Source organism: Somniosus microcephalus, chromosome 19, assembly GCF_052327205.1.
Source record: "Somniosus microcephalus isolate GS21.2 chromosome 19, FLI_Smic_1.0, whole genome shotgun sequence".
In the NCBI taxonomy this organism is placed as follows: Eukaryota; Metazoa; Chordata; class Chondrichthyes; order Squaliformes; family Somniosidae; genus Somniosus; species Somniosus microcephalus.
The window spans coordinates 4,089,358-4,116,667 of NC_141005.1; the positions used below are offsets into that span (position 1 = coordinate 4,089,358).

Here is a 27,310-nt window from a genome sequence, read left to right on the forward strand (position 1 = left end):
TTATTGTTGTTGTGGAAGTTTAAATGATTTCCTGCTTTGACATGACAATTTAAGATTCCCAGCTGTACACAGATCAGCAGTGGGAGAGGGAGGAGTCGGAACACAGGATAAGGTGAAGGAGACAACAGTGTCGGTTTTGGGAGAATCAGTTGAGAGAGAGAGATGGAAGTTCCAGTGTCTGAGGCAATTTGGGGGGCGGGAATTTACAACAAAATAATTAAAAACTGCCTGCAGTTATTTGGGTAGTTTTGCCCAGTCAGTGTATTAGAGATGCCGCATTCACAGAGTTGTTTGTTCAAATCAGATGGCACAGCTGTCTCAGATGATGTACAGTTGTCCTGTCTCATCTCCCTCCCCTGGCAATCTTAACAGTGTCCCTTTCAAGGCACATTCATTATGTAGGTCCAGCAAGCTTATAAAGTACAACACACGAATTGTACTGTTGATAAAGCTTCGTAAATGTGCACACAGCCCTTTTTAGTCACTCCATTTCCAAAAAAAAGTAGAGATACACAGCTTTAATTCACTCAGGACCCAAAACGGAATTCCCCTTCCATCGGCTGTGAGCTTCCATCACCATGGGTCAGTCTGATTTTTTAACTTGCTAGGGCATACCAAAGTTAGTGCGTCTGGAGACGTGAAGATAGTGCATAGACCCAAAATGCCATGCACTGCCCAAAATTAAGTATAAAATAAAATTTATTCAAAAATCGGGTTTTACATATTCACTTGCACCTCAACACAACTCCTACATAAATATGTAGTAAAATCTATTATTTACAAAGTTAGTATTAAAGTTACTGAAATGTTGCATTCTATATATACATAATTGTCAAATGATCAGAACAGATGCAAGCAGATATTTTAAAGCTGCAAGCTTATATAGTACACAGTATAATGAAAAATGTAAAAAATCAACAATCCTGGCAAAAGGCAACTTTAAGACTCACACCAGAATGGTCTTCACCAAAGGAGCGATCACCCCGTAGAACAACAGAAGCAAAAACCTTGGAACCATTTAAGAATCAGCTGGGTGTTGGGAAGAAGGCAGGGAGGGACTGCATGGATGAGTTAAATGGCCTTCCTAGTCCCCTGTGTCTGGTGAACCTTTCTGTACCACAAGTTATTGAATAAAAAGGAGTAAACAGAACGCAATGAAATGTTTGTGGGATGCATTTACTGCATAGTCTAATAAAAGGTGGCGTTATTCCAAGCTTTGCGGATTTTGCTCCAGGGGCCTCCCAACACTGCGGTCACCAGGAAGAGGAACACCAGCAACATTCCCTGAGCAATTGTTTGCGAGTATGTTTCACCTGGTAAAGGACACAGAAATCACAAGTTACATTGGACTTTTATATGTTTGATCCCTTTAAGAGGAGGTGCAACTTTTCCTGTTATGAATACATGTCAGAAGTCAACTTGAGCCTGCACTTTTATCGTTTAAAAGCAAATAAAAACATCTGCATCTTAACATACAGGTTTTCAAATTCTGTGCGAGAGGCCCTAGCAAATAGTAACACACTCTCAGAAATACTGACACAATCCTGTGGGCTTCCTGTTCTAAACCAAGCCCCCTAATCCAGGCTGACACTTCAGCGCAGTACTGACTGAGTGCTGCACTGTCAGGAGTGCATCTTTTGGATAAAATGTTAAACCGAGGCCCCGTCTGCCCTCTCCGGTGGACATTAAGACACCGTTGTCACTATTTGAAGGGCAAGGTGTTCTCATGGGCTCCTCACCCATATTCCTTCCTCAAAGACCATCACTAAACAGATTATCTGGTTAATCATTTACTGTTTGTGGGATCTTACTGTGCACACCATTGGCTGCCGTGTTTGCCTACATAACAGTGACTACACTTTGAAAATAATCCAATGGCTGGAAGCACTTTGGGAAATCCGGAGGATGTGATAAGGCACTATACAAATGCAAGTTCATTATTCTTTGTGAAAGATAGCGTCAGTTACCCAAAAGGAAACAGTACTATAATTGCAGAAAACATTTGCTCCTTTACAGCAAGGAAAATAATTAGTAGCAAGTTAATAAATACAGAAATCGGGTGACAGGCAAATCTTCCGGACTCCTGGGATGCTGTGGCAGACCCCTCGATTCCTACAACACACAGGTGCGCTCGAGGCCAGATATTAAGTTCAGGTGACCCGATAACCAGGGGCTGCAGAGTACCCACCTCCCAGAGCTCAGTCACGTCAGCCACTGGTCTGCCTTGCCAGCTCTAATACAACAGAAACTTGCAGTGATACAGAGCCATTAAAGCAGAAAAATATCCCAGTGCTTCAGAGGAGTGCCGAAAATCAACACCCAGCCAAAGAAAAAGTAGGAAGGTGCTTTGTCAAAGGGGTGGATTTTACGAAGGAGCTTAAAGAAAGGGAGGGAGGTGGAAAGGCAGAGGGGTTTAGGAAGGGATTTCCAGAAAGCAGGATCTAGGGAACAAAAGGCACTGTCACTAAACGTGGGGCAAAGAGAAGGGGGGGGGGGGGGGTGCACAAGAGATTAAAGTCAGAGGAATGGGGAGTTGGGGGGGGGGGGGGGTTTGTAGGACTGGAGGAGGTTACAGAGATTGGGGAGGGGTGAGGCTACAGAGTGATTTAAGGTGTTGGGGACAGGAGCCAATGCAGGTCAGAGGTCATGCATGGTGGGGCGATTGTGACTTGTTGTGGGATAGGATGCAGGTAGCAGAGATTTGGATGAGTTGCTGTTTATAGAGGACTAGCTGGGGAGCCCCGCATTGCGAGGGCAATTTTGGGGCGCTTGGTCTCCCTGCCCCTGTGTGTCCCCCCTCTCCCTGTCATGTCCTCTCCCTGTCCTATCCCTCCCTCCCCTCGCCCACCCCCACCCCCGCTCCCCCACTCCCCTCTGTCCCTCTCTCCAACCCCTCCCCCTGCCTAGCGCCTGAGGTCCGGAGCTGAGGTCCCCCGCGTATGGCGCGGCTGATGGACGGCCGCTGTGGGCGGGCGGGCGGCGCATGCGCGGTCAGTGGGCAATTTTGGGGCGTTTGGTCTCCCTGCCCCTGTGTGTCCCCCCTCTCCCTGTCATGTCCTCTCCCTCTCCCTGTCCTATCCCTCCCTCGCCTCCCCCACTCCCCTCTGTCCCTCTCTCCGGCCCCTCCCCCTGCCGAGCGCCCGAGGTCCGGAGCCGAGGTCCCCCGCGTATCGCGCGGCTGATGGACGGCCGCTGTGGGCGGGCGGGCGGCGCGAGCGCGGTCAGTGCGGGCGGCGCGAGCGCGGTCAGTGCGGGCGGCGCGAGCGCCCCGCGATTTCCCGAGGCTCGCCCCCCCCCCGCGATTTCCCGAGGCTCTTCCCCTCCCCCCCACGATTTCCCGAGGCTCTTCTCCACCCCCCCCCGCGATTTCCCGAGGCTCTCCTCCCCCCCCCCGCGATTTCCCGAGGCTCTCCCCCCCCCCCCTGCGATTTCCCGAGGCTCTCCCCCCCCCCCATTAAATTGTTATTTAATTCCCTAACACATCATTAAAATATTTACCTTAGTTCCCTAACACACAGAAAGTGTGGGGGAAAAAATTGTGAGAAATCAAGATGGCGGCCACTCACCTCGGTTCAGAAGGATAAGGCCCGCCCACACACGCACCGATTGGTCGACCGGTCAGGTCACCGAAGCGTAGGATTGGTCAATCGTCGAGTCACTCGACACTCAACTGTAGGAAGGAACCCGCCGTCCGATTGGTGGACCTCGACGTCACACGGTCGCTAATGAGATGCTAATGAGCGGAACGCTGAACGTTTTTGGGATACCGCGGGTGGGATTTATGTCCGGCCGAAACGTAAATACGCCTATGACCGGTCTGGAATCGCAAGCTTTCTTTTGAGGCGACGCGCGCGTCGGTACGCTCTGTAACTTTCAAACGTATAGAGAACGGACGGACAGACAGACAGACATCGGGACAGACAGACAGAAGAGCTCTTTTATATATATAGATGAGGGGCCAGCCAGGAGCATTGGAATAGTTGAGTCTGGCAGTGACAAAGGCATTGGATGAGAGTTTCAACAGCAGATAGGCTGATGTCAGCAATCTTAGTGGTGGAAATGATGGTGACCATATGGGATCAGAAGCTCAGCTCGGGGTCAAAGTTGCACAGTCTGGTTCAGCCTGTGACAGTGGGTGACAGCCTGTGACAGTGGGTGAGGAGGGGAATGGAGTTGGTGGTGATGGAGTGGAGTTTGTGGCAGAGGCCAAAGATTGGTCTTTCCAATGTTTAGGTCGAGTCAGTTAAGGTTCATCCAAGGATAATGGACAAGCAGTCTGACAGCACAAGAGGCAGTGGAGGGATCTGGAGAATGACAAGACATTCAAGGAACTTGGGAGAGGAAAAGGAGATTGGAGACGGGATGGTCATTAACGGAGAGAGAGAGAGATTGAGGGTGGGTTTTGTTTCAAGGAGAGGGATGATAACAGTGGTTTTGAAAAGCAGGGGGACAGTGCTCGGAGAGAGGAAACGATTTCCAATGCCAGAAAAAAATGGGGGTGAGGAAGGGAAGTTGGATGATCTGGAGTTTAGTAGAAATGGGGTCGAGATCGGTTTCACAGATGAAATGAGCTTAGAGAAGCTGGGGTGTGGTGAGGGGAGATGGAAAAAAAATAGATGAAACTGCAGTGAGAGACCAGGGGTTCAGGGCTATGGTAGGCATAGGACTGTGAGGGGCAGATTTACCTGGTCATGTATCTCATTTGCTGTTTGTGGGACCTTCCTACATTAAAACAGTGACTACACTTCAAAAGTACTTCATTGGCTGTGAATGCAAGTCTTTCTTTTTTTTATTCTTTAATGTACTAACCATGCCCAGTGCAGCTACTACACAAGCCACGGGAAGCAGGTTGAAGAAGTGAACTTTAGGATCAATACAACCTCCTTACCTGTGTAACGTCTGGTCAATGGGTAAGCAAGCTCAGGCCAACAAACGTCATTTCGAGAGCAGTCGTATTCAACGTAATTAATCTGGAAACTAGCCAACAAAATTATTTCACACTGATGTTCAATCACAATAAGTCAGGAATCCAGCTAGTTGGGAGTATGCTCATTTTACAAAAAAAAAATCAGAATTGCCTGGCTCTTTAAAGTTTTTCCATTGGGTTTTAACATTTTCCCTCTCCCAATAAATCCTTCCCATATTTCCCCTCCCTGGTTGAGGCACAGCCCACTAGTTCCTGCACAAGAGGCCAAGTGTTCATGGGTCATTCTCACCAAACCACTGCAGACGGAAATTTCTGTGTGGCGCTCCGGAGCAGGAATTCTGACCTACGTCCTTCCCCAACCCAGTGCGACAGGGTCCAGTTGTCTGGCTGAGACTGCCTGACTCAGTGTTTGGTAGGCCTCAGACCCAGGCCTTGGGGGCCTGTGTGTGTTTTCTATCGCAGCATTGCAGACATTTACCCTTCAGCCAGAGGGGTTTAGCTTAATTTGAAATACGTCAGAAACACACAGAAGTGATTTTAATCTTATAGTATTTACAGCACAGAAACAGGCCATTCAGCCCAACTGGTCCATTCGGTGTTTATGCTCCACACGAGCCTCCTCCCACCCCTCTTCGTCTCACCCTATCAGCATATCCTTCTATTCCCTTCTCCCTCATGTGTTTATCCAGCTTCCCCTTAAATACATCGATACTATTCACCTCAACCATTCCCTGTAGTAGCGAGTTCCACATTCTCACCACTCTCTGGGTAAAGAAGTTTCTCCTGAATTCCCCATTGGATTTATTGGTTTATTATTTATTATCTATAGTTTTACATTATTTCACTCCACTCTGGAGGTCTTGTCGTGCCATGAATTTCCTGGCTGAGTCTGTGGGGAAATGACCTGTTCCCAGACGTGCTACAGAATGACCCACAAATTCGTTCACAGAACAATCAGATATGATTGGGATGGGGTGAAAGGAAAGTAAGGCATTTAAAAAAAAATTCTGATCTACGAGCTAAGATGGGCCAAATGGCCTCCCACACCTGTATCCACCTAGTGATCAACAGCCAGCAGACATGTCTCAGAATAAGGGGTCAGCCATTTAGGACCAAGATGAGGAAAAATTTCTTCACTCAGAGGGTTGTGAATCTTTGGAATTCTCTGCCCCAGAGGGATGTGGGTGCTGAATCGTTGAGTATATTCAAGGCTGAGATCGATAGATTTTTGGACTCTAGGGGGAATCAAGGGATATGGGATCGGGCGGGAAAGTGGAGTTGCGGTAGAAGATCAGCCATGATCTTATTGAGTGGCGGAGCAGGCTCCAGGGGCCCTGCGGCGGAGCCGGCTCCAGGGGCCCTGTGGCAGACTCCTGCTCCTATTTCTTATGTTCTTATCTTCCTTCCTTACTATGAGGAGGCAGCTTGCTGCTGCTCAGCACCTGCCCAACAGACAGTGGAGATTTGGAAATCACCATGTACGGACAGGGGTTACCAACCCTCCAGGATTGGCTTGGAGTCTCCAGTAATTAAAGATTAATCTCCAGGTCACTGCTGCGAGTAAACCCAGTAGAAAATCATAGGGACAATTAAAAAAATAATTCTTTGAACACTTTAGTTATAAAAATATCAGAGATGGGACAAAAGGCTGTTTGACTGATGGGCAAAATTTGTCCAATCGGGTAATGAAGAGTCTGTCGGGTTGGAAAGGCGTGGCGCCGCGAGGATGGAGGTGTCAGGTGGCCAATGGCGGGGGCGGGACAGATGGAGGCAGGAAGTCATGTGATGACGCCTCCAGGAATATAGCCAACCAGAGTTAGCAGCTGTACGTGGGGAACCTGCAGGTGCAAGCTCCCATTATACCAGCCATGGTCCGACATGTTGGGACCACCACTGTGCCTCTCATTGGAAGTTTGTGTCATTTTGGTTCGTAATGAAAGACTTATTATTATTTCCATACAAGAACATTTGACATTATTTGATAGAATTCATGCTGCAGTTTCTTCTACCTGGTTTCCATTGGCTCAGGCTGGGCTGGTATTTGTATAAACTGAACTGATGTGCTGACCGAAAAGGACTGAAGAAGGGAATTGGTCCCACAGGCGGCTGTATTTCCTCCCCCACACTGGATGCGCCAGGTCACTGTGGAAAAACTGAAGACAAATCCATTCACCCTACTTGTTTAAATAGGAGATGGAGAGGAGCTGAGGAGAAATGTTCTTTTACGCAGCGAGTTGTTGTGATCTGGAATGCGCTGCCTGAAAGGGCGGTGGAAGCAGATTCAATAGTAATTTTCAAAAGGGAATTGGATAAATACTTGAAAAGGAAAAATCTGCAGGGCTGTGGGGAAAGAGCGAGTGGGTGTGGGATTAATCGGAGAGCTCTTTCAAAGAGCCGGCACATGCACGATGCGCCAGATGGCCTCCTATTGTGCAGTACTGCCACAATTCACCACACAGCAGTAGGGCTCAAGCCCACTATCCTCAGATGCTGAGCTACTGATCTCAGCCTCTGTGGGAAGATTCCGAGCAGAGGACAAGCATTGCCAAAGAGCTATCGGCCGAGTTTTATTTTAATTTTGCTTTCCTGACTGTGCTATTTGCTTTTTCTGTTTAATTTCCACCACATTTTAATTTCCTTCTTTCATTCATTCTCCCTTTATTCTCATTGATTTACTTGGTTCAGTCTTTGAATGACAATCAGAGATATGAAGAGAGGAGGATGTGATAGATGGGGAAAGCTCTCAGGAGGACTAAGGTGGCAAAAACTGAGACTCGAGTGAAACGGCAGCGGGAGCAGAGACTGCTGAAGGAGCAGAGACAGAAACATTGAGTTACGAGCAGAAATGGACAGAGTTGAAAATCCATTGCCTAGTGTAATGTTTCCCCACCCCCATGCAATGAGATAGGGATAGGAGGTGAATCTGTAGTTTATGAAGAATTCCCACAGGTTCCCACTTCTGGTGGAGAGAAGCTCTTTAAATTCCAATTACTTTTTCTTGTAGCACCCCATCCCCCAGCCAAAAATGCAAGCATTCCCATTATAATTGGGAAAACCTTTCCTTTATTAATTAATCAGAACTGATCCGCGTGCAATTTATTTGCTGTATGTTAAAAATTAGTTCCTTTATAGCATTTAAATCCTAAGAGAGTATTTATTTTGAGAGATGCCAAATAGCCAATGCAATTGCAATGCTCATCTTCTTACTTAACTTCAGCTCCAAGTATCTCTCGTTGTGGCACTCCTTCAATTGCACCAACGACCGCTGTAAGGAACCGAATGTTCAAGTTGGCAGGAATCTCCCTGCAGAATCCTCTTAACTTATCTTCAATTGAACTAATAAATGGAACTGCATTTATATCTTTAAAAAAAACACATGAATTAGTGTAGGAGTTCTTGACCAATTTACATAAGAACATAAGAAATAGGAGCAGGAGTAGGCCATTCGGCCCTTCGAGCCTGCTCTGCCATTCAATAAGATCATGGCTGATCTTCTACCTCAACTCCATTCACCGGCCCTATCGCCATATCCCTTGATGCCCTTACTAGTCAGAAATCTATCGACTTCTGTTTTGAATATACCCAATGACTGAGCCTCCACAGCCCTCTGGGGTAGAGAATTCCAAAGATTCACCACCCTCTGTGTGAAGAAATTTCTTCTCATCTCAGTCCTGAATGGTCTACCCTTTATCCTGAGGCTGTGACCCCTGGTTTTAGACTCCCCAGCCAAGGGAAACATTCTCCCAGCATCCACCCTATCAAGCCCTGTAATAATTTTGTATGCTTCAATGAGATCCCCTCTCATTCTTCTGAATTCAAGAGAGAATACAGGCCTAGTTTACTCAATCTCTTCTCATACGACAGTCCTGCCATCCCAGGAATCAATCTCGTGAACCTTTGTTGCACTCCCTCTATGTAAGGAGACCAAAATTGTACACAGTACTCCAGGTGTGGACTCACCAAGGCCCTATATAATTGGAGTAAGACTTCTTTACTCCTGTACTCAAATCCTCTTGTAATGAAGGCTAGCATACCATTTGCCTTCCTAATGGCTTGCTGCACCTGCACATTCACTTTCAGTGACTCATGTACAAGGACACCCAGGTCCCTTTGAGCATCTACATTCCCCAATCTTTCACCATTTAGGAAATACTTGCCTTTCTGTTTTTTCTACCAAAGTGGATAACTTCACATTTATCCACATTATATTCCATCTGCCATGTTCTTGCCCACTCACTGAGCCTGTCGAGATCCCCTTGAAGCCTCTTCACAACTGACACTGCCACCTAGCTTTGTGTCATCAGCAAATTTGGAAATGTTACATTTAGTCCCCTCATCCAAATCATTGATATAGATTGTGAATAGCTGGGGCCCAAGCACCAATCCTTGCAGTACCCCATTAGTCACAGCCTGCCACCCTGAAAAAGACCCGTTTATCCCTACTCTTTGTTTTCTGTCTGTTAACCAATTCTCAATCCGTGCTAGTATATTACCCCCCAATTCCATGTGCCCTAATTTTGTTCGCCAACTTCTTATCGAAGGTCTTCTGAAAATCCAAATACACCACATCTACCGGTTCCCCTTTGTCTACTCCACTAGTTACATCCTCAAAGAACTCCAATAGGATTTCCCTTTCATAAATCCATGTTGACTCTGCCCAATCTTACTATTAGTTTCTAAGTGCCCAGTTATTGCACCCTTTATAATAGATTCCAGCATTTTCCCAACTACTGACGTGAGGCTAACAGGTCTGTAATTTCCCATTTTCTCTCTCCCTCCTTTCTTAAATAGCGGGGTTACATTTGTTATCCTCCAATCTGCAGGAACCGTTCCAGAATCTATAGAATTTTGGAAAACCAAAGGATCTTGCGTATAGCCCTAGAATATAAAGAGCTTGAATTTATGTAGCACTTGATCATGCCCTCGAGGCATTCCTAAGTGCTAAACAACCAATGAATTGCTTTTGAAGTGTAGGCATTGTTGTTCTATAGACAAACGCTGCAGATAATTTACACACAGGAAGGTCCCACAGACAGCAAATGAGATACACAACTGGGCAATCTGTTTTTGGTGGAGATGTTTGAGGGAGAAATGCTGGCCAAGGCACAGAGAGTACTCCCTGTTCTTCAATAGAACCATGGCATTGTTTATGTCCACTTGAACAGGAACTGGGGACTCTGCTTAATGCATCATTGAAAGACAGTGCCTCAGACAGTGCAGCTCTCCCTTAGTACTGCATTGAAATGTCAACCCAGATTATGTACTCAAGTGGGGCTTGAATTCACAGCCTTCTGACTGAAGGTTAAGAGTGCCACCAGCGAGCAAGCACCTTCCACTTTTGATGGTAGATTTTCTGGATTCCAATAGCCCACGCTGCAAGCATTGAGCACTAGAATCTTTCCAGTTCAACACACACATCATATGATGAAAAACGGGGGCGATGCAGTGATGTGAGAATCTGCCTTCCACCTGACAGTAAACCTGTTCGCTTCAGTCGGAAAGAGGAAGAGCAAATTTGTGAACAAAAGCCAACAAGCCACCATCAGGGGGCCCGAGGCCCTCTCTACACAGCGCAGGGAAATGGTGAAATACACACGGTGTAAAAGACAGATCTGGAAAACATCCCTTCTAGGTGCAGTACTGAAAGAGTGCTGCATTGTCAGAGCTGCCTCCCTTTGGATGAGATGTTAAACCCGAGGCCCCACCTCTCTGTTCAGGTGGATGCAGAAGATCTCACTAATCAAAGAGCAGCCAGTTCTGGTGTCCTGGCCAACATTTCTCCCTCAACTGAAGCAGATTAACTGGACATTCATCTCATTGCTGTCTGTGGGACCTTGCTGTGGGGAAATTGGCAGCTGCATTTGCCTACAGAACAGTGACTGCACTTCAAAAGCAAGGAATTGGCTGTGAAACACTTTGGGACATCGTGAGGACGTACACTATAAATACAAACTCCATCCTTCTACATGACCTTGGATTTAGATCATTGCTTATGGTATTTGGAGGGTAATTAAATAGGAATTTGCTCTATGTTTTATACAGCATGTTATGAAGTTATTTAGTAAATAAATGTACCAAATGCTACACTTCAGCTGCAAGGAAAAACATACCTTTGAATAATGGCACCCATTCCGACAGATCAGTAGGCTTTGAATTGCCTCTCCTTGCTACATAATTTGCTGGCACAAGGTTCAGAAGGTTTTCATGAACAATTGACCTGCCATAAAGCAGAAGAACATAAATATTTCATTTCCAGCAAACACATACAGAAAGGTGGGCACTGGAACCGATGCCGTGTCATTAGTGACACTGTGACACCGTATTTATATGGGTGGCAGTGTTCTCTATAGCTGCCGTGTTGGTCCCAGCCAAGTCCAAGTGATCCAAGGTGCCCCTGGAGACTTTATGAACCTTGTGGTAACAAAGCACTGAAATTCCACTCCCAGTGATGTAACAGCACACCCGCCGGAGAGTTTCACACCACTTTTGGAAAATCAGGTCCCAACTTACCCTAAACTTTAGTAGCAGTTCGATGTTGTAGTTTTAGCATAGACCAATGCTCCCTCTAATTTTTTTTTCCAAAATCAAAATTTTGCATTTAAAAGCCGGTGAGCCGGCTGTGCGGGAGCCCCAGACAGCTGCACGGCCACGCAGCTTATAGGGAACATTGGTATAGACTCGGCTTAATTCAAAGGAATACCTGTTACAGCAAAGCAGTGGACTCTCGGTAACTGAGCCTCAATCGTCATTCAGACTCACTAGATTCACTCGGGGTGGGGAGAGAAGAGCGCTCATCCGAGAAAGGAACGAGAAAAAAGTTATACAGAACACACTCTGTCAAGCAAAATGAACATGACATAAGGACAAAAGGTGCTGGGAATATAGTGCAGCATTTGAAAAGATTGGTTAACACTTCAGGTGCAGAACAGAACAGAATATTCCAACAACTGGCCTATGCTTGAAACATTAACCCGTCTCCTCTCTTCAGACAATAGCAGAACTGCTGTGCATTTCTTTTTATTTGTATTACAAAGGTTGAAACCATGGCCTGTCCGAGATGGAAAGCAGAGGAGACAACAGGGGGACGGTAGGGGAGAAAACTACAAGTAACTATGAACGAAAGACAGTTTGTGAACTACGTTAAACAAATTACAATTCCATAGAATCGTACAGCACAGAAGGAGGCCATTTGGGCCATCGTGCCTGTGGCAGCTCTTTGAAAGAGCTATTCAATTAGTCCCAACCCACAGCTGTACAGCCGGTCTTAGTAACTCAGTGATGTGTAGCACTCATGTTCCACCACACTGTGGTACCATCATCTTACCTGTCCTGGCTCCTCCATTTTCACTTTCAGAAGCGACTTAATTCATCACTTAGACACAACATGTACGGTTTAATCAATTACAGGGTTCTTTTTCAAACAGCAAGACTGAACTGTAGACGGACACTGTCACTGTGGCAAACTGAGTGACACAGCCTGCAGATTCCACAGGTACTCTAGGCTTCCAGCCAATAAATGTTGATGTTTAATGTTTAAGAGCATCATAAATGGTCAGGTTACACACCTGAGATCAGTACAGTTTTCAAAATTGTCAATGCTGAGCCTCAAGAGGCAGCCAGAGGTAGAGTCTTCTCCAAACAACACTGATCTTGTCTGGGCTAATGAGCACAACCCATTTCCAACTACAAAACAAAACGGGATGAAAATGTTTCTTAAGAAAACATACAAGCAGAAATTTAATTTCATTAAAGTTACCGTCATTTTGCTAATGCGGTTAAATCCCCTTTGGACATGGGTCCTGATCCGTACTGAGCCAGAGTGGGATGGAGGCCAGTCCTGCTCACCTCAACACCAGTACGGCCAGGAGATGCTCTAATTGAGCCGCCTCTTCTAGTCAGGATACCTGACAATCGGATCTCCAGAAACTGTAATCACACCTACTTCAGTGCTCAAGCAGCGACAAAACAAGTGACATGAGCTGACAGCATGGTGTAATAGTGCACAGTGTGTGAGGACAGCGTGTAATAGTGCACAGTGTGTGAGGACAGCGTGGTGTAATAGTGCACAGTGTGCGAGGACAGCGTGGAGTAATAGTGCACAGTGTGCGAAGACAGCATGGTGTAATAGTGCACAGTGTGCGAGGACAGCCTGGTGTAATAGTGCAGTGTGTGAGAACAGCATGGTGTAATAGTGCACAGTGTGTGAGGACAGCGTGGTGTAATAGTGCACAGTGTGTGAGGACAGCGTGGTGTAATAGTGCACAGTGTGTGAGGACAGCGTGGTGTAATAGTGCACAGTGTGTGAGGACAGCGTGGTGTAATAGTGCACAGTGTGCGAGGACAGCATGGTGTAATAGTGCAGTGTGTGAGAACAGCATGGTGTAATAGTGCACAGTGTGTGAGGACAGCGTGGTGTAATAGTGCACAGTGTGTGAGGACAGCGTGGTGTAATAGTGCACAGTGTGTGAGGACAGCGTGGTGTAATAGTGCACAGTGTGTGAGGACAGCGTGGTGTAATAGTGCACAGTGTGTGAGGACAGCGTGGTGTAATAGTGCACAGTGTGTGAGGACAGCGTGGAGTAATAGTGCACAGTGTGTGAAGACAGCATGGTGTAATAGTGCACAGTGTGCGAGGACAGTATGGTGTAATAGTGCAGTGTGTGAGGACAGCATGGTGTAATAGTGCACAGTGTGTGAGGACAGCATGGTGTAATAGTGCACAGTGTGTGAGGACAGCGTGGTGTAATAGTGCACAGTGTGTGAGGACAGCGTGGAGTAATAGTGCAGTGTGTGAGGACAGCGTGGAGTAATAGTGCAGTGTGTGAGGATATGGTGTAATAGTGCACAGTGTGTGAGGACAGCGTGGTGTAAATGTGCACAGTGTGAGGACAGCGTGGAGTAATAGTGCACAGTGTGTGAAGACAGCATGGTGTAATAGTGCACAGTGTGCGAGGACAGCATGGTGTAATAGTGCACAGCGTGTGAGGACAGCATGGTGTAATAGTGCACAGTGTGTGAGGACAGCATTGTGTAATAGTGCACAGTGTGTGAGGACAGCATTGTGTAATAGTGCACAGTGTGTGAGGACAGCGTGGTGTAATAGTGCACAGTGTGAGGACAGCGTGGTGTAATACTGCACAGTGTGTGAGGACAGCGTGGTGTAATCGTGCACTGTGTGAGGACAGCATGGTGTAATAGTGCACAGTGTGTGAGGACAGCATGGTGGAATAGTGCACAGTGTGCGAGGACAGCGTGGTGTAATAGTGCAGTGTGTGAGGACAGCGTGGTGTAATAGTGCACTGTGTGAGGACAGCGTGGTGTAATAGTGCAGTGTGTGAGGACAGCGTGGTGTAATAGTGCACAGTGTGTGAGGACAGCACGGTGTAATAGTGCACAGTGTGTGAGGACATGGTGTAATAGTGCACAGTGTGTGAGGACAGCATGGTGTAATAGTGCACAGTGTGTGAGGACAGCGTGGTGTAATAGTGCACAGTGTGAGGACAGCGTGGTGTAATAGTGCACAGTGTGTGAGGACAGCGTGGTGTAATCGTGCACTGTGTGAGGACAGCGTGGTGTAATAGTGCACAGTGTGTGAGGACAGCATGGTGGAATAGTGCACAGTGTGCGAGGACAGCGTGGTGTAATAGTGCACAGTGTGCAAGGACAGCGTGGTGTAATAGTGCACAGTGTGCGAGGACAGCGTGGTGTAATAGTGCACAGTGTGTGAGGACATGGTGTAATAGTGCACAGTGTGTGAGGACAGCGTGGTGTAATAGTGCACAGTGTGTGAGGACAGCATTGTGTAATAGTGCACAGTGTGTGAGGACAGCACGGTGTAATAGTGCACAGTGTGTGAGGACAGCACGGTGTAATAGTGCACAGTGTGTGAGGACAGCACGGTGTAATAGTGCACAGTGTGTGAGGACAGCGTGGTGTAATAGTGCACAGTGTGTGAGGACAGCGTGGTGTAATAGTGCACAGTGTGTGAGGACATGGTGTAATAGTGCACAGTGTGTGAGGACAGCATGGTGTAATAGTGCACAGTGTGAGGACAGCATGGTGTAATAGTGCACAGTGTGTGAGGACAGCATGGTGGAATAGTGCACAGTGTGCGAGGACAGCGTGGTGTAATAGTGCACAGTGTGTGAGGACAGCGTGGTGTAATCGTGCACAGTGTGTGAGGACAGCATGGTGTAATAGTGCACAGTGTGTGAAGACAGCGTGGTGTAATAGTGCACAGTGTGGTGTAATTGTGCACAGTGTGAGGACAGTGTGGTGTAATAGTGCACAGTGTGTGAGGACAGCGTGGTGTAATAGTGCACAGTGTGTGTGGACAGCGTGGTGTAATAGTGCACAGTGTGTGTGGACAGCGTGGTGTAATAGTGCACAGTGTGTGTGGACAGCGTGGTGTAATAGTGCACAGTGTGTGTGGACAGCGTGGTGTAATAGTGCACAGTGTGTGTGGACAGCGTGGTGTAATAGTGCACAGTGTGTGAGGACAGCGTGGTGTAATAGTGCAGTGTGTGAGGACAGCGTGGTGTAATAGTGCACAGTGTGTGAGGACAGCGTGGTGTAATAGTGCACAGTGTGTGAGGACAGCGTGGTGTAATAGTGCACAGTGTGTGAGGACAGCGTGGTGTAATAGTGCACAGTGTGTGAGGACAGCGTGGTGTAATAGTGCACAGTGTGTGAGGACAGCGTGGTGTAATAGTGCACAGTGTGTGAGGACAGCGTGGTGTAATAGTGCACAGTGTGTGTGGACAGCGTGGTGTAATAGTGCACAGTGTGTGAGGACAGCGTGGTGTAATAGTGCACAGTGTGTGTGGACAGCGTGGTGTAATAGTGCACAGTGTGAGGACAGCGTGGTGTAATCGTGCACAGTGTGTGAGGACAGCGTGGTGTAATAGTGCACAGTGTGTGAGGACATGGTGTAATAGTGCAGTGTGTGAGGACAGCGTGGTGTAATAGTGCACAGTGTGTGTGGACAGCGTGGTGTAATAGTGCACAAACTTAGTGTCACATTTTTATATCTCAGGACAAATAACTTATAGGAGGATAAAGTGAAATCTAGTCAGGAATAAGAAAATTGCAATCTTTGGACTACAACTGATGGGAAATTTCCCTCAGCTGATGATTACCTCAGCACAGAAGTTAAGTCTGGTGCCCATTTTGAACATTTCTAGCTTCCTCTTTCTTCATTTTACCTCCTTACATGTATTTGAACTCCTCTTGTTTCTATTTGACAGGAAGACTGTCCATCAACTGACAGAAGGGAAGCAACAGTATCAGAATTTATAGTGCAGTGCTTGACCCATTTGTTTTCCTGCGCCCACTCCTCTGGAGATGAAACGGGTGAAAAGAAATTGTTATTCTAACGTCCACAAGAAAATATATCACCTGGTTGCCATATAGTTAAGGGAGCCTTCTGTAAGGTCGTGCCATTTGCAAATGCAGCTAAAACGGGTTTGCCAGTCTGGTAACCTGAAATCAACAGACACCATTACATCTTTCTGTGCATTTTACAGACGGTCACACATGGAATTATAGAATGATACAGCACAGAAGGAGGCCATTCGGGCTATCGTGCAGGTGCAGGCTTTTTGAAAGAGCTATCCAATTAGTCCCACTCCCCAGTAGGAATGTCCCCTTCCGCCTCAGGTGCATGTCTGTGATAGACCTGCAAACACTGCTGGGCAAAACAAACTCTGTCCCCCCCCCACCCCCCAGGAAAGCTCCGAAATCCTCAGGCAATGCAAAAGGGGTGGACCGGAGGAGTGCTGTTCATTGGTAGCCTGGGGCCCACAGCACTGGTGTAACATTTAAACTAACTTTAAAGGTCGCTGTTGAGATATACCCCAACAGGAAGCAGTCTAAATAGGTTAATTACAGATTAATCACTTCGCTTTTACTGAGGGAAGTTTGCAGATTGACAGGTGCTTGTAAATTTCCAGCTCCAGGTCACTTTGCAAACTTGCCTCATCAACAGAAATGAACCTGTAATCAACCTCAGCACGAGATGCCTGCTCAGCTGTTAGTTTAAATACTTACCTTTTTAAGTAGGAGACACAAACCCCAAACTTTCATTGATAAAACTTTCCCAGAATGTACTGCAAGAAGATGCAATAAGCTGCAGTCTCACCTGGATTGCCAGACTGAGCCACATCGGGGAGACGGTCATTTACTGTGTTGATGAAAATCACACTGAATCTTTGGGTCAAAGTAGCTGGAAAGTAAGACATTAGAGATTGAGATGAAGATGGAGATGAGGCAGACACAGACTGCAGGGTACTCGGGTGTTAAATTCCATCAGTAAGACAAGTGTAAAACTGGCAATCACTACATCACCAAATAGAAATTTATGATCAAAATCACTGCATGTGCAACAGTTATTGCAAACAGATGGAGGAATGTCCTACCTGGTGAATCTAAGGGAACATTCCCCACTGTGACAAGCAAAGTGACATTAAATATCGTAGTTCCTTTCCAGAAGAAGACATATTCAGCCCCCAAAATCCTGTTTTCACACATTCCTGCTACAAGTTTGGGATCTGATTGATCAACCAGTTCTGTATTGGAGAAAACAAACAAGTCACATCACTAGTTAACCCCAGGTCAGTGGATTCGTTTTGAATTGTTCTAGCAAAGAGCCAGCATACATGATGGGACTGGTGATCCTACCATGCTATAAACCTCTACAGTTCTACTGTAACCTTGCAGATGGCACCAAGCTTGAAGGGGAGAGTGGAGCATTCGGAGGAGATCTGGACATGGTTTGCACCTGGGCAGATTAGTGGCAAATGAAATTTATTACAGACAAATGCACATTACTGCATATCGAGAAGTAGACAACATGAGGCACATGTGGGTGGAATAGAAGTAGCCAAGAGAGTGTTAGCTGACTCATTGCTCACCGTCTCCCAACAGTGCAAGGTGGCAATAAGCAAGTCCGTCAAGGTCAAATCTCCAGAGCTCCTGCCAAAACTGTACACAGCCCAGGTCAGGCTGCACCTGGAGTATTGTGTATTGTCTGGCCACCACAGAATAAGGAGGCACTCAGACCCGAGTGCCAGTGCAGAGGAGAGCAACAAAGCTAAACGCAGGTGTCAGGGGGAATAACTAAGAGGAGCTACTTGATAAGTTGGAGATTTTCATCCTCAAAAAGACACATTTCAGTGGGACCTTATGGAGGTACTTAATGGGACATAGAATGCAAACCTAAAATAATACTTTCAAATGCACCAGAGCAGAAGGGCACAGGGTCAGGGTATGAAGAGCAAGTTTGGGGCAGAGACCAGGAAGTATTTCTTCACACAGAGGGTGATCAACAGTTGGAACCAGGAAGAGTGGTTGAGGAGAGACACCAGACTCAGTTAAATACTAGATGCTGTAATGGGAAGACGGGAGGGTTGGTATTCTGGGAAATGAGAGGAGATTAAATGGGCTGAAGGGCCTTCTCCAACCAAGTCCATCGTGTGATATTGAGATCCAGTTCATCTGGCGCTTCACACATCTGTCTAGGGTTACCATGGATGTCACTCCTTGGTAGGCAAGTACACGGTGGGGCCTCTCTCCCTTGCACAGGTTCCCTATTTCCCCCAAGCTGATCAAGGCAAAACTGGCAACTTCATCCTCCAGGGAATTCCAAATGTAAATCTCAGCAAAAGCTGGGAATCAAAGTCGGGACTCCAACATTTCAGCAACGTGGTTAATGGGTTGCTCATTATGGCCAACCTGAGATGAAAACTCATTTAAAACATTGCAAAAAAAAAAAATCAACAATCATCAGGTCGGAAGTTCATACCTGAAGAAGCTGTAACATTCTGCTGCTCGGGAAACAAGGACTGACTTTCAGGGCTTGACCCTAAAGGTGAAGAGGCTGCTGTGATGAAATTGCTGAGGTCTGTGGCATTCTGGTAAGTTATGAAAGTCGGTATCAAAGCTGCACGGAAGAAAAGGCAGTCTGATTATTCCTGCAATCTCATTCCATACACCTTTCATTTCACTTGTATTTAAAATAAACATATCCATTTTATTTAGCTTTTAAACTTTGCTACTTTAGTAGAAAATCATAGTTTGCAGTCGTTTCAATGAACATTGCTTAAATTTGAAGATGGTAACTTTTTTAAACAATTTTAAAAAGACACGCATGCTTAGGAGAGTGAACAGTGTACTCATCACAGCAGGCAGGTATCGTGCATGTTAAATTGCAGAGTAAATGACCCTCTACTTTGTCCCAAAAACAGGCCTCAACTCCCTTACTGAACTAGTACAACGTTCCCCACACCAGCTGTTCCTGTGGGTATTCATTTAGCACCATGCTGTCCTTCCAACTTCAGTGTATTGTTACTACCCACTTGTTACTTTGTCACTGCAGAATAACTTCAATACATTGCAAGGCTGTACAATTCCAACAAAAATGCTTTATGTATTTTTTTTATTTTTTTTTAAATAGTCACATAAGTAAAGAAGTGTGATGTGGCCGTGACCTGCATCACGAAGTTGTAGTTTGCTGTTACACACCCACAATTATCCACATGTGGAGACCCCAACTACAGATGTGCTGCCTTAGGAAAACCCTATGTGGAAGATAGGTGGTTACAACTTGCAGGGGGGGGGGGGGGGGGGGGGGGGGAGTTCAGGGGGGAAGCAGAGAAAGAGTTGCCTAGGGCTGTTCCCGCACATCTCCGGCACCAGATTTTGTGTCAGAGGTCGGAGACTCAGTGACCTGCTCAGCTAGCATCAGCACGAGCCAGGAAACCCCAATCACACCCCCGCCACCCTACACCACCCCCAAGATAGGGAAGAATAATACCCTAAACAGAGGCTATCCTATTAGTCTTACATCCGTTGCTCTTTCCCCAGAGCCCTGCAAATGTTTCCCCTTCAAATATATCCACTTCCCTTTTGAAAGTTACTATTGAATCTGCTTCCACCGCCCTTTCAGGCAGCACATTCCAGATCACAACAACTCGCTGCGTAAAAAGATTCTCATCTCCCCACTGCCTCTTTTGCCAATGATCTTAAATCTGTGTCCTCTGGTTACCGACCCTCCTATCGATGGAAACAGTTTCTTCCTATTTACTCTATCAAAACCCGTCAATTTATTCAGGTGAGGCAACAAAAAAAGGTTCTACTCAAACAGTGTCATTTCTTTCCAATAAACGTGGAACGTACTTCCCTGGCCATTCTGGATAGGTTCACCAATTCCATAGGTATCTGTACAAGCTGCAGCTGTTAGTGGAGTTACACAGTGTGTGTCAAAATCTTCAAGGTAAGCCACAGGTGCATTCCTCAAGCATTGGCCACTCAAAGATCTCTACAGCGCAAACGTACAGATAAAAATTAAAATCGATGAAACAGCTTTCTTCCTTATCCAGTTTTACAAAGCATCACTTCACAAACATTTCTTGGGCCATTTTCCCTTTGACTTCTCAATCACTGACGATACAAACACGTTATCATTGGAAACCTGAAACTCAATATTACTTACTTGATTATCTAATATTTTAGAAATTGAAGAGAATATGCTGATAGGCGAGATAAAGTAGGGTGGGAGGAGGCTCGTGTGGAGCACATACACCAAATGGACCAGTTGGTGGCAGTAAATAGCCATTTGTAGTGTGTACCAGGTTACACTTGTTTTTACCATTCACATTTTAAAATGGAATAAAATAGTTTATTTAATTAATAAAGAATTTCAAAAGATGCTTTCCACCAAAGGTTCTCTTTAAAAATGTCTTAATTGGGCAATGCGCCAGCAATCTGCCAAACTCCACCAGGGATCATCTGCAACGAGGAAGGTTGACCAGGCTGTGACAGCTCTCAGGTACTGTAATAGGGACAGATGTGACATGCACACAGCTGTATCTGTCACTTAAGCTGCAATAGGGAATGAGTTTTGCAATTGATAAGTTTTTTTTAAACCTTCAGAGAGAATGAGAAAACACTGAATGCACATTTAAACCTACACAGTTTAAATGAAGTATTTAAGAGCAATGTTGGCAAAAGAAAACTAGGTAAAGTAATTACATTAAAACTTATTACACTAATCATGATATTATCGCCTTTAAGTATTTCAGAGATTGTCATACCTGTAAACAATCTGTATTGTGAGAAAGAGTTTCACCAGGAAGTCACTGCCGCCATTGACAACCCACAGGCCAATACAGTTTGCACGTAAAGTTATTTTTTATTCATGTGCCCAACGTGGCAAAAAAAAATATTTGATTAAGTGTTCATATCCCACTTGGTGCACTGGTCATATCTCATGCACAATTTTGTTGCTCATGAATTACTCGGTCAGCCCAGTGGAACAGCGTCCATGATACCCAATCGTTTATCATGTCTCCATCGTCCACCCACTCCGCCAGACCAGGCTCTCCTGTATACCTGGTGCCGGCACTCACTGACAAGGCTCACACATCAATAATGGGTGCGGTACCAGGGGAGAACTGGCATCTGTAGAACCACACAGCAGCAAGGAGTCCATGCCATCATGAGAGATGGGAAAGGCAGAAAACTGGTGAGAAAAGAATTGGTGGGACATGGGTTCACACTGACAAACCACACAGCGCTGATGGCTCAATTTTGCATATGCCGCAGTGGAGAAGCACCAGAGGCACTTTGGCTTTAGGAGGAAGGAAATTAGAGCAACAGTTATCACTGGCCTGCCCTCACTCTGATTCGGAGCAGTGCTGGCAGTGGTCTCAGAGGAGGTCACTCCCGACCAGCAAGATAAAAGAGAAATTAAATGGGGCAGGGATGGAAAGGGAAAGTCATTTATCAAAACAAAAAAAAGTGTGGCCTTGTACAAAACCATTTTAATAAATTGTACATCATCCCGATTCCTTTCAAAAAAACACCTCCACCAACCCACCCCATCAAACATGTGAACATAGCCACATTCCTCCAGTAGTAAATTGAAATGTCCTTTGTGCTGTGCACAATCAGAATGTGGTGCTTGCCTACATAACAAGGACTACACTTCAAAAAATACTTCATTGGATCTGAAGCACTTTGGGCTGGTCGGAGAAGGTGATAAGGCACTGTGCCAGCTCTCTTAGGAATATTAGATTTTAGAAGTGTGGTAAACCACTGTTTGTATTCCTGTTTGTCCTGTTTGTATTCCACTGTGTACATGCCTGGACATGCCTCGGCTGACTCCTCCCACAGGTCCTAGTATAAAGGTGACTGCTCCCCAGCCCTTGTATCCTGGACCGGTCGACCACTCGAGGCAGACCTCCATTCTGTTGTTAATAAAAGCCTTTAGTTACTCTTCTAACTCTCAGTCTTTTATGAGTAATTGATAGCGCATCAATTTTATTAACAACATTTTTATAATGGAGAAGATCCTCACACCAGCATGCCTGGACTTAGATCATCGGGAGGCGGACTCATCCACCAAGTTTACTCACTGGCTTAAGTGTTTCGAAAAATTCCTGACCGCCTCCGAAGCAATCAAATCGGACGAGGACAAACTGGATGTCCTGACCTCCAAAGTGAACCACCGAGTGTACTCGGTCATCCAAGACGCGACCTCGTACGCGGATGCTATCAAGCTCAAGGACCAGTACACGCGCCCAGTGAACGAAGTGTACGCCAGGCACCTCCTGGGGAGTCGTAAACAACAACCTGGGGAATCGACCGTGGAATACCTTCAGGCATTGTCTGTGCTTGGCCGGGCCTGTGGTTGTAAGGATGTAAAGGCCGCCGTGTACACAGAGGAACTTATCCGGGACGCTTTTGTAGCGGGCCACAGATCCAATTACACACGACAGCGACTGTTGGAGCAGAGTAACCTCGACCTCAACAAGGCCTCTGAACTCGCACTATCGTTGGATGCAGCCTACCAGGGCATGGATGCCTACTCCTCTGCACCGTGGACGCCGCGGGGAATGACAGCCTGGGACACGGTAGGACCGCCTCATAGCGCCGTGCCACCCCAGCAACGGCCCAACTACCGCAGCAGTGTCCCAAGGCCAGACAGCAGTGCCCCAAGGCCAGAAATGCTACTTCTGTGGCCAGGCAAAACACCCCAGAGCGCGCTGCCCGGCGAAAAACGCGATCTGCTCGGGCTGCGGGAAGAAGGGACACTACGCTAGCGTCTGCAGGGCCAAAGCCACCCCGAACCCCAGCAGCGCCGCGTGTGGGCCATGCGGGCCGCCATTTTGGACCTCCCCGGCCGTGTGCGAATCACCGGTACAGCAGCCATTTTGGACGCCTCCAGCCACATGGGGATCATGGACGCCGCCATCTTGGACGACAGCCGGGACGCAGCAGGCCCCCGACACCGCCTCATCTGATACCCGCAGCGACACACCGACCCCTACGCTGGCATCCGTTACACTGGACCAAGCGAGACCGCACCAACTGGCCAGTTCCACAATGGACATTAAGGTAAATGGTCACGATACAATCTGCCTTTTTGACTCTGGGAGCACGGAGAGCTTCATCCACCCCGACACGGTGCGGCGTTGCTCTCTCCCAGTCCTGCCTGCGCAACAGCGGATTTCTATGGCCTCCGAGTCCCAGTCGGCGGACATCGGCGGCTACTGCGTGGTGACACTCGTAGTAGACGGGACCGTGTACGATCATTTTAAACTTCTGGTCCTGCCTGACCTCTGCGCTGCCAAAGGGAGATGGACCGGATGGTAGATCAAAATGCGTTGCAGGCCACTTTCCCATATCTGGACAATGTGACCATCTGCGGCCGTGACTTGCAGGACCATGACGCAAACCTCGAAAAATTCCTCCGCACCGCCCAACTCCTAAACCTGACATATAACAAGGAGAAGTGCATATTCCGCACAAACCGCCTCGCCATCCTTGGCTGTGTTGTGGAACACGGAGTCATCGGCCCCGACCCCGACCGGATGCGTCCCCTTATGGAACTTCCACTGCCCCACTGCCTCAAGGCCCTGAAGAGGTGCCTAGGGTTTTTCCTCCTATTACGCCCAGTGGGTCCCCTACTATGCGGACAAGGCCCGTCCGCTGATCAAGTCCACCTCTTTTCCCTTGACGGCAGAGGCCCGCTTAGCCTTCCACCGTATCAAGGAAGACATTGCCAAAGCCACCATGCACGCAGTGGACGAATCCATCCCCTTCCAGGTGGAAAGCGACGCGTCCGACTTTGCCCTGGCCGCTACCCTCAATCAGGCGGGGAGACCCGTGGCCTTCTTTTCACGAACCCTCCAAGGCCCGGAGACCAGACACTCCGCTGTTGAGAAGGAGGCCCAGGCGATTGTGGAGGCTGTGCGTCATTGGAGGCACTACCTGGCCGGAAAACGATTTACCCTGCTCACTGACCAGCGTTCAGTTGCTTTTATGTTTAACAACAAGCAGAGGGGCAAAATCAAAAATGACAAGATCTTGAGGTGGCGAATCGAACTTTCCACCTACAACTACGAGATCTTGTACCGGCCAGGGAAGCTAAATGAACCCCCGGATGCGCTATCGCGTGGCACCTGCGCCAGCGCGCAGATCGATAGACTACGGGTCCTCCACAATGACCTCTGCCACCCGGGGGTCACCAGGTTCTTCCACCTCATCAAGGCCCGCAACCTGCCTTACTCTATTGAGGAGGTCAGGACCATGACCAGGAACTGCCAAGTCTGCGCTGAGTGCAAACCACACTTTTATAGACCAGACAGGGCCCACCTGATAAAAGCCACTCGCCCCTTCGAGCGCCTGAGCGTTGATTTTAAAGGGCCTCTCCCCTCCTCCGACCGCAATGTGTACTTCCTCAATATTATTGATGAGTACTCCCGTTTCCCGTTCGCCTTCCCCTGCCCGGACATGACCAGTGCCACGGTCATTAAATGTCTGAACAACCTCTTCACCCTGTTCGGCTTCCCCAGCTATATCCATAGCGACCGGGGCTCATCGTTTATGAGCGACGAACTCCGTCAGTACCTGCTAACTAGGGGTATTGCCACAAGCAGGACCACCAGTTACAACCCCCGGGGGAACGGACAGGTGGAAAGAGAAAATGCGACAGTTTGGAAGGCCGTCCTGCTAGCCTTAAAGTCTAGGGGCCTTCCAACCTCCCGCTGGCAGGATGTGCTCCCCGATGCGCTCCACTCTATTCGGTCACTGCTCTGCACTGCCACTAACGCCACCCCTCATGAGAAAATGTTTGTCTTCCCAAGGAAGTCCACATCAGGGACATCGCTACCGCCATGGCTGACGTCCCCAGGGCCGGTCCTACTGAGAAGACACGTGAGGACCCATAAAACGGACCCCCTGGTCGAGAGGGTCGACCTCCTCCACGCCAACCCCCAGTATGCTTACATCGCATACCCGGACGGGCGGGAGGACACAGTCTCCATAAGAGACCTTGCACCCTCGGGGACCACAGTAACCCACTACCCACTACCACCCCCCCCCACGATCCGATATCCAGCCCCAGCAGACGGCAGGCCTGGGCCCCGCGACCCGCTCGACATCTACGAGGACGACACGCCTGTGCCACAGCCTACGCTGGACTCGACGCCGGAAGCTTCATTACCCCTGCCGTCGCCACGCCGATCACAGCGGCAGACAAGACCTCCGGAGAGACTCCAATACACTAACTTTTAATACACTTCACCCCGCCGGACTCAATTTTAAACAAGGGGTGAATGTGGTAAACCACTGTTTGTATTCCTGTTTGTCCTGTTTGTATTCCACTGTGTACATGCCTGGACATGCCTCGGCTGACTCCTCCCACAGGTCCTAGTATAAAGGTGACTGCTCCCCAGCCCTTGTATCCTGGACCGGTCGACCACTCGAGGCAGACCTCCATTCTGTTGTTAATAAAAGCCTTTAGTTACTCTTCTAACTCTCAGTCTTTTATGAGTAATTGATAGCGCATCAAGAAGTAAAACACAATTTACACCCTGTCCAGTTAGACTGTTGCTCCATTGAAATCTATGAAACTCATTTACAATCTTACCCAGGGTATAATATACCTTTTGTCTTCCTTGAAAATTCTATGTTATATTGAAGGCGCATTGTCATTCTTACCTGTGGAATGGTGAAGTATTCTTCTTCATTTCGAATAATAGGATCTCCTTGACGGTAGCCAACGGCCACACTTACGGCTGCAGACCTGGCTATCCCAAAGGAAAGGTCTTGAGAAACGCTGCTGTTGAAAGGAAATTTCAAGAGAGAGATGAAATTCCAGTGCAATAAGAATTTATCACATTGCTTCGCAGGCACACAGGCAAGGATAGAGGGGGTGCAGTCAAATACATTTAGTATCAGAGCACAGATTTCAAAGAGGCAGCATTAGCATCAACATGGAATTGAATGCGGAACTCGCTGCCACAGGGAGTGGTTGAGGCGAATAGCATTGATGCATTTAAGGGGAAACTAGAGAAGAACCTGATGGAGAAAGGAATGGGTTATCTTGATAGGGTGAGGTGAAGTAAATAGAGTGGGAGGAGCCTCGTGTGGAGCATAAACATCAGCATAGACCTGTTGGGTTCAATAGCCTGCTTCTGTGATGTAATATCATTTTCAAAAATCAATTACAAATAGCTTACCACATTCTTCATTCACTCCAGCCCTATTGATGCTTCCTTTTAAATGGTGACCGCTAAGGACATTACTGGAAGACTGGCCTGGATTTGTTGGCAAGCCACCTGTGCCAGTTATCATCATCTGGCTTCCCGACAGTCTCTGCCAACATCAATTCAGCTCCCTTATAATTTTCTGCATTCATCTTTGTCTGCACCTTCAGGGCACCAGGGAGCACATTTCAGCAGCACAAGTACAAACAGAACCACGAATCTTCTAGGTAGAAGCCCAGAGTTCTACTGTGATAGCTGACAGACTGAAATAAGCTTCTTTTGTTTTGGGGGGGGGGGAGGGCACCATTTATTGAAGTCCTGTGGGTTTGTTCACAGTAAATCGAATTACATAAGAACATATGTCCTGTCCTCATTGCACACTATGAGGACAGGACCTTTATACCATGCAATGCAGAGATACTATTCGGTTATGGAGCTGTGACTCTTTAGGCTATAAATCTACCTATTAAGTAAGCAGAGGCTCAAGTCAGAGTTTAATTCAAAAAAGAGAACAAAATAAAGCAAAATAATATGAAAAGGGGGAAAATGAGCTGAAATAATAAGATATAAGTGATGGAAACATACAGGAGGTCAGTCAGTCAGATTAACATTTTGGGTGCAAGACCCTTCCGAGTTCCAGCATTATCTCTTTGTTTTAAATTCAGAGTTTAATTGTGCCGATTGGAATGTGTTCAGGTTTAGGCTGGAAGTTAGAGGTGAAGATCAGAAACCTGCAGTACATCACAGTTGCTTCACACCTGTGCGCTTGATGTACCTTTTTAACATATTAAAGTACAGATACATATTCCGATACAAATTCAAAGATAGGACG

General features: G+C 47.1%; 1 protein-coding gene across 3 annotated transcripts in view; it reads right to left on the reverse strand.

The window, feature by feature from the left end:
- Positions 1 to 681: 681 nt before the first annotated feature.
- The window catches only part of tctn2 (tectonic family member 2), a 46,472-nt gene continuing 19,843 nt past the window's right edge, over positions 682 to 27,310 (reverse strand). Inside the window, exons 7-18 of one of the 3 annotated variants that reach the window (XM_086011828.1) lie at positions 25,931 to 26,051; positions 20,102 to 20,243; positions 18,729 to 18,866; positions 17,344 to 17,493; positions 17,067 to 17,150; positions 16,325 to 16,408; positions 12,493 to 12,610; positions 11,038 to 11,144; positions 8,135 to 8,288; positions 6,937 to 7,080; positions 4,889 to 4,977; positions 682 to 1,313 (exon numbers count right to left, since the gene is read on the reverse strand). In XM_086011828.1, the coding sequence (XP_085867954.1) occupies positions 1,189 to 1,313; positions 4,889 to 4,977; positions 6,937 to 7,080; positions 8,135 to 8,288; positions 11,038 to 11,144; positions 12,493 to 12,610; positions 16,325 to 16,408; positions 17,067 to 17,150; positions 17,344 to 17,493; positions 18,729 to 18,866; positions 20,102 to 20,243; positions 25,931 to 26,051 (1,456 nt within the window). In that variant the 3' untranslated portion in view covers positions 682 to 1,188. The remainder of the gene's footprint in view (positions 1,314 to 4,888; positions 4,978 to 6,936; positions 7,081 to 8,134; positions 8,289 to 11,037; positions 11,145 to 12,492; positions 12,611 to 16,324; positions 16,409 to 17,066; positions 17,151 to 17,343; positions 17,494 to 18,728; positions 18,867 to 20,101; positions 20,244 to 25,930; positions 26,052 to 27,310) is intronic. The other 2 variants (XM_086011830.1, XM_086011829.1) reach the window with 2 other exon arrangements.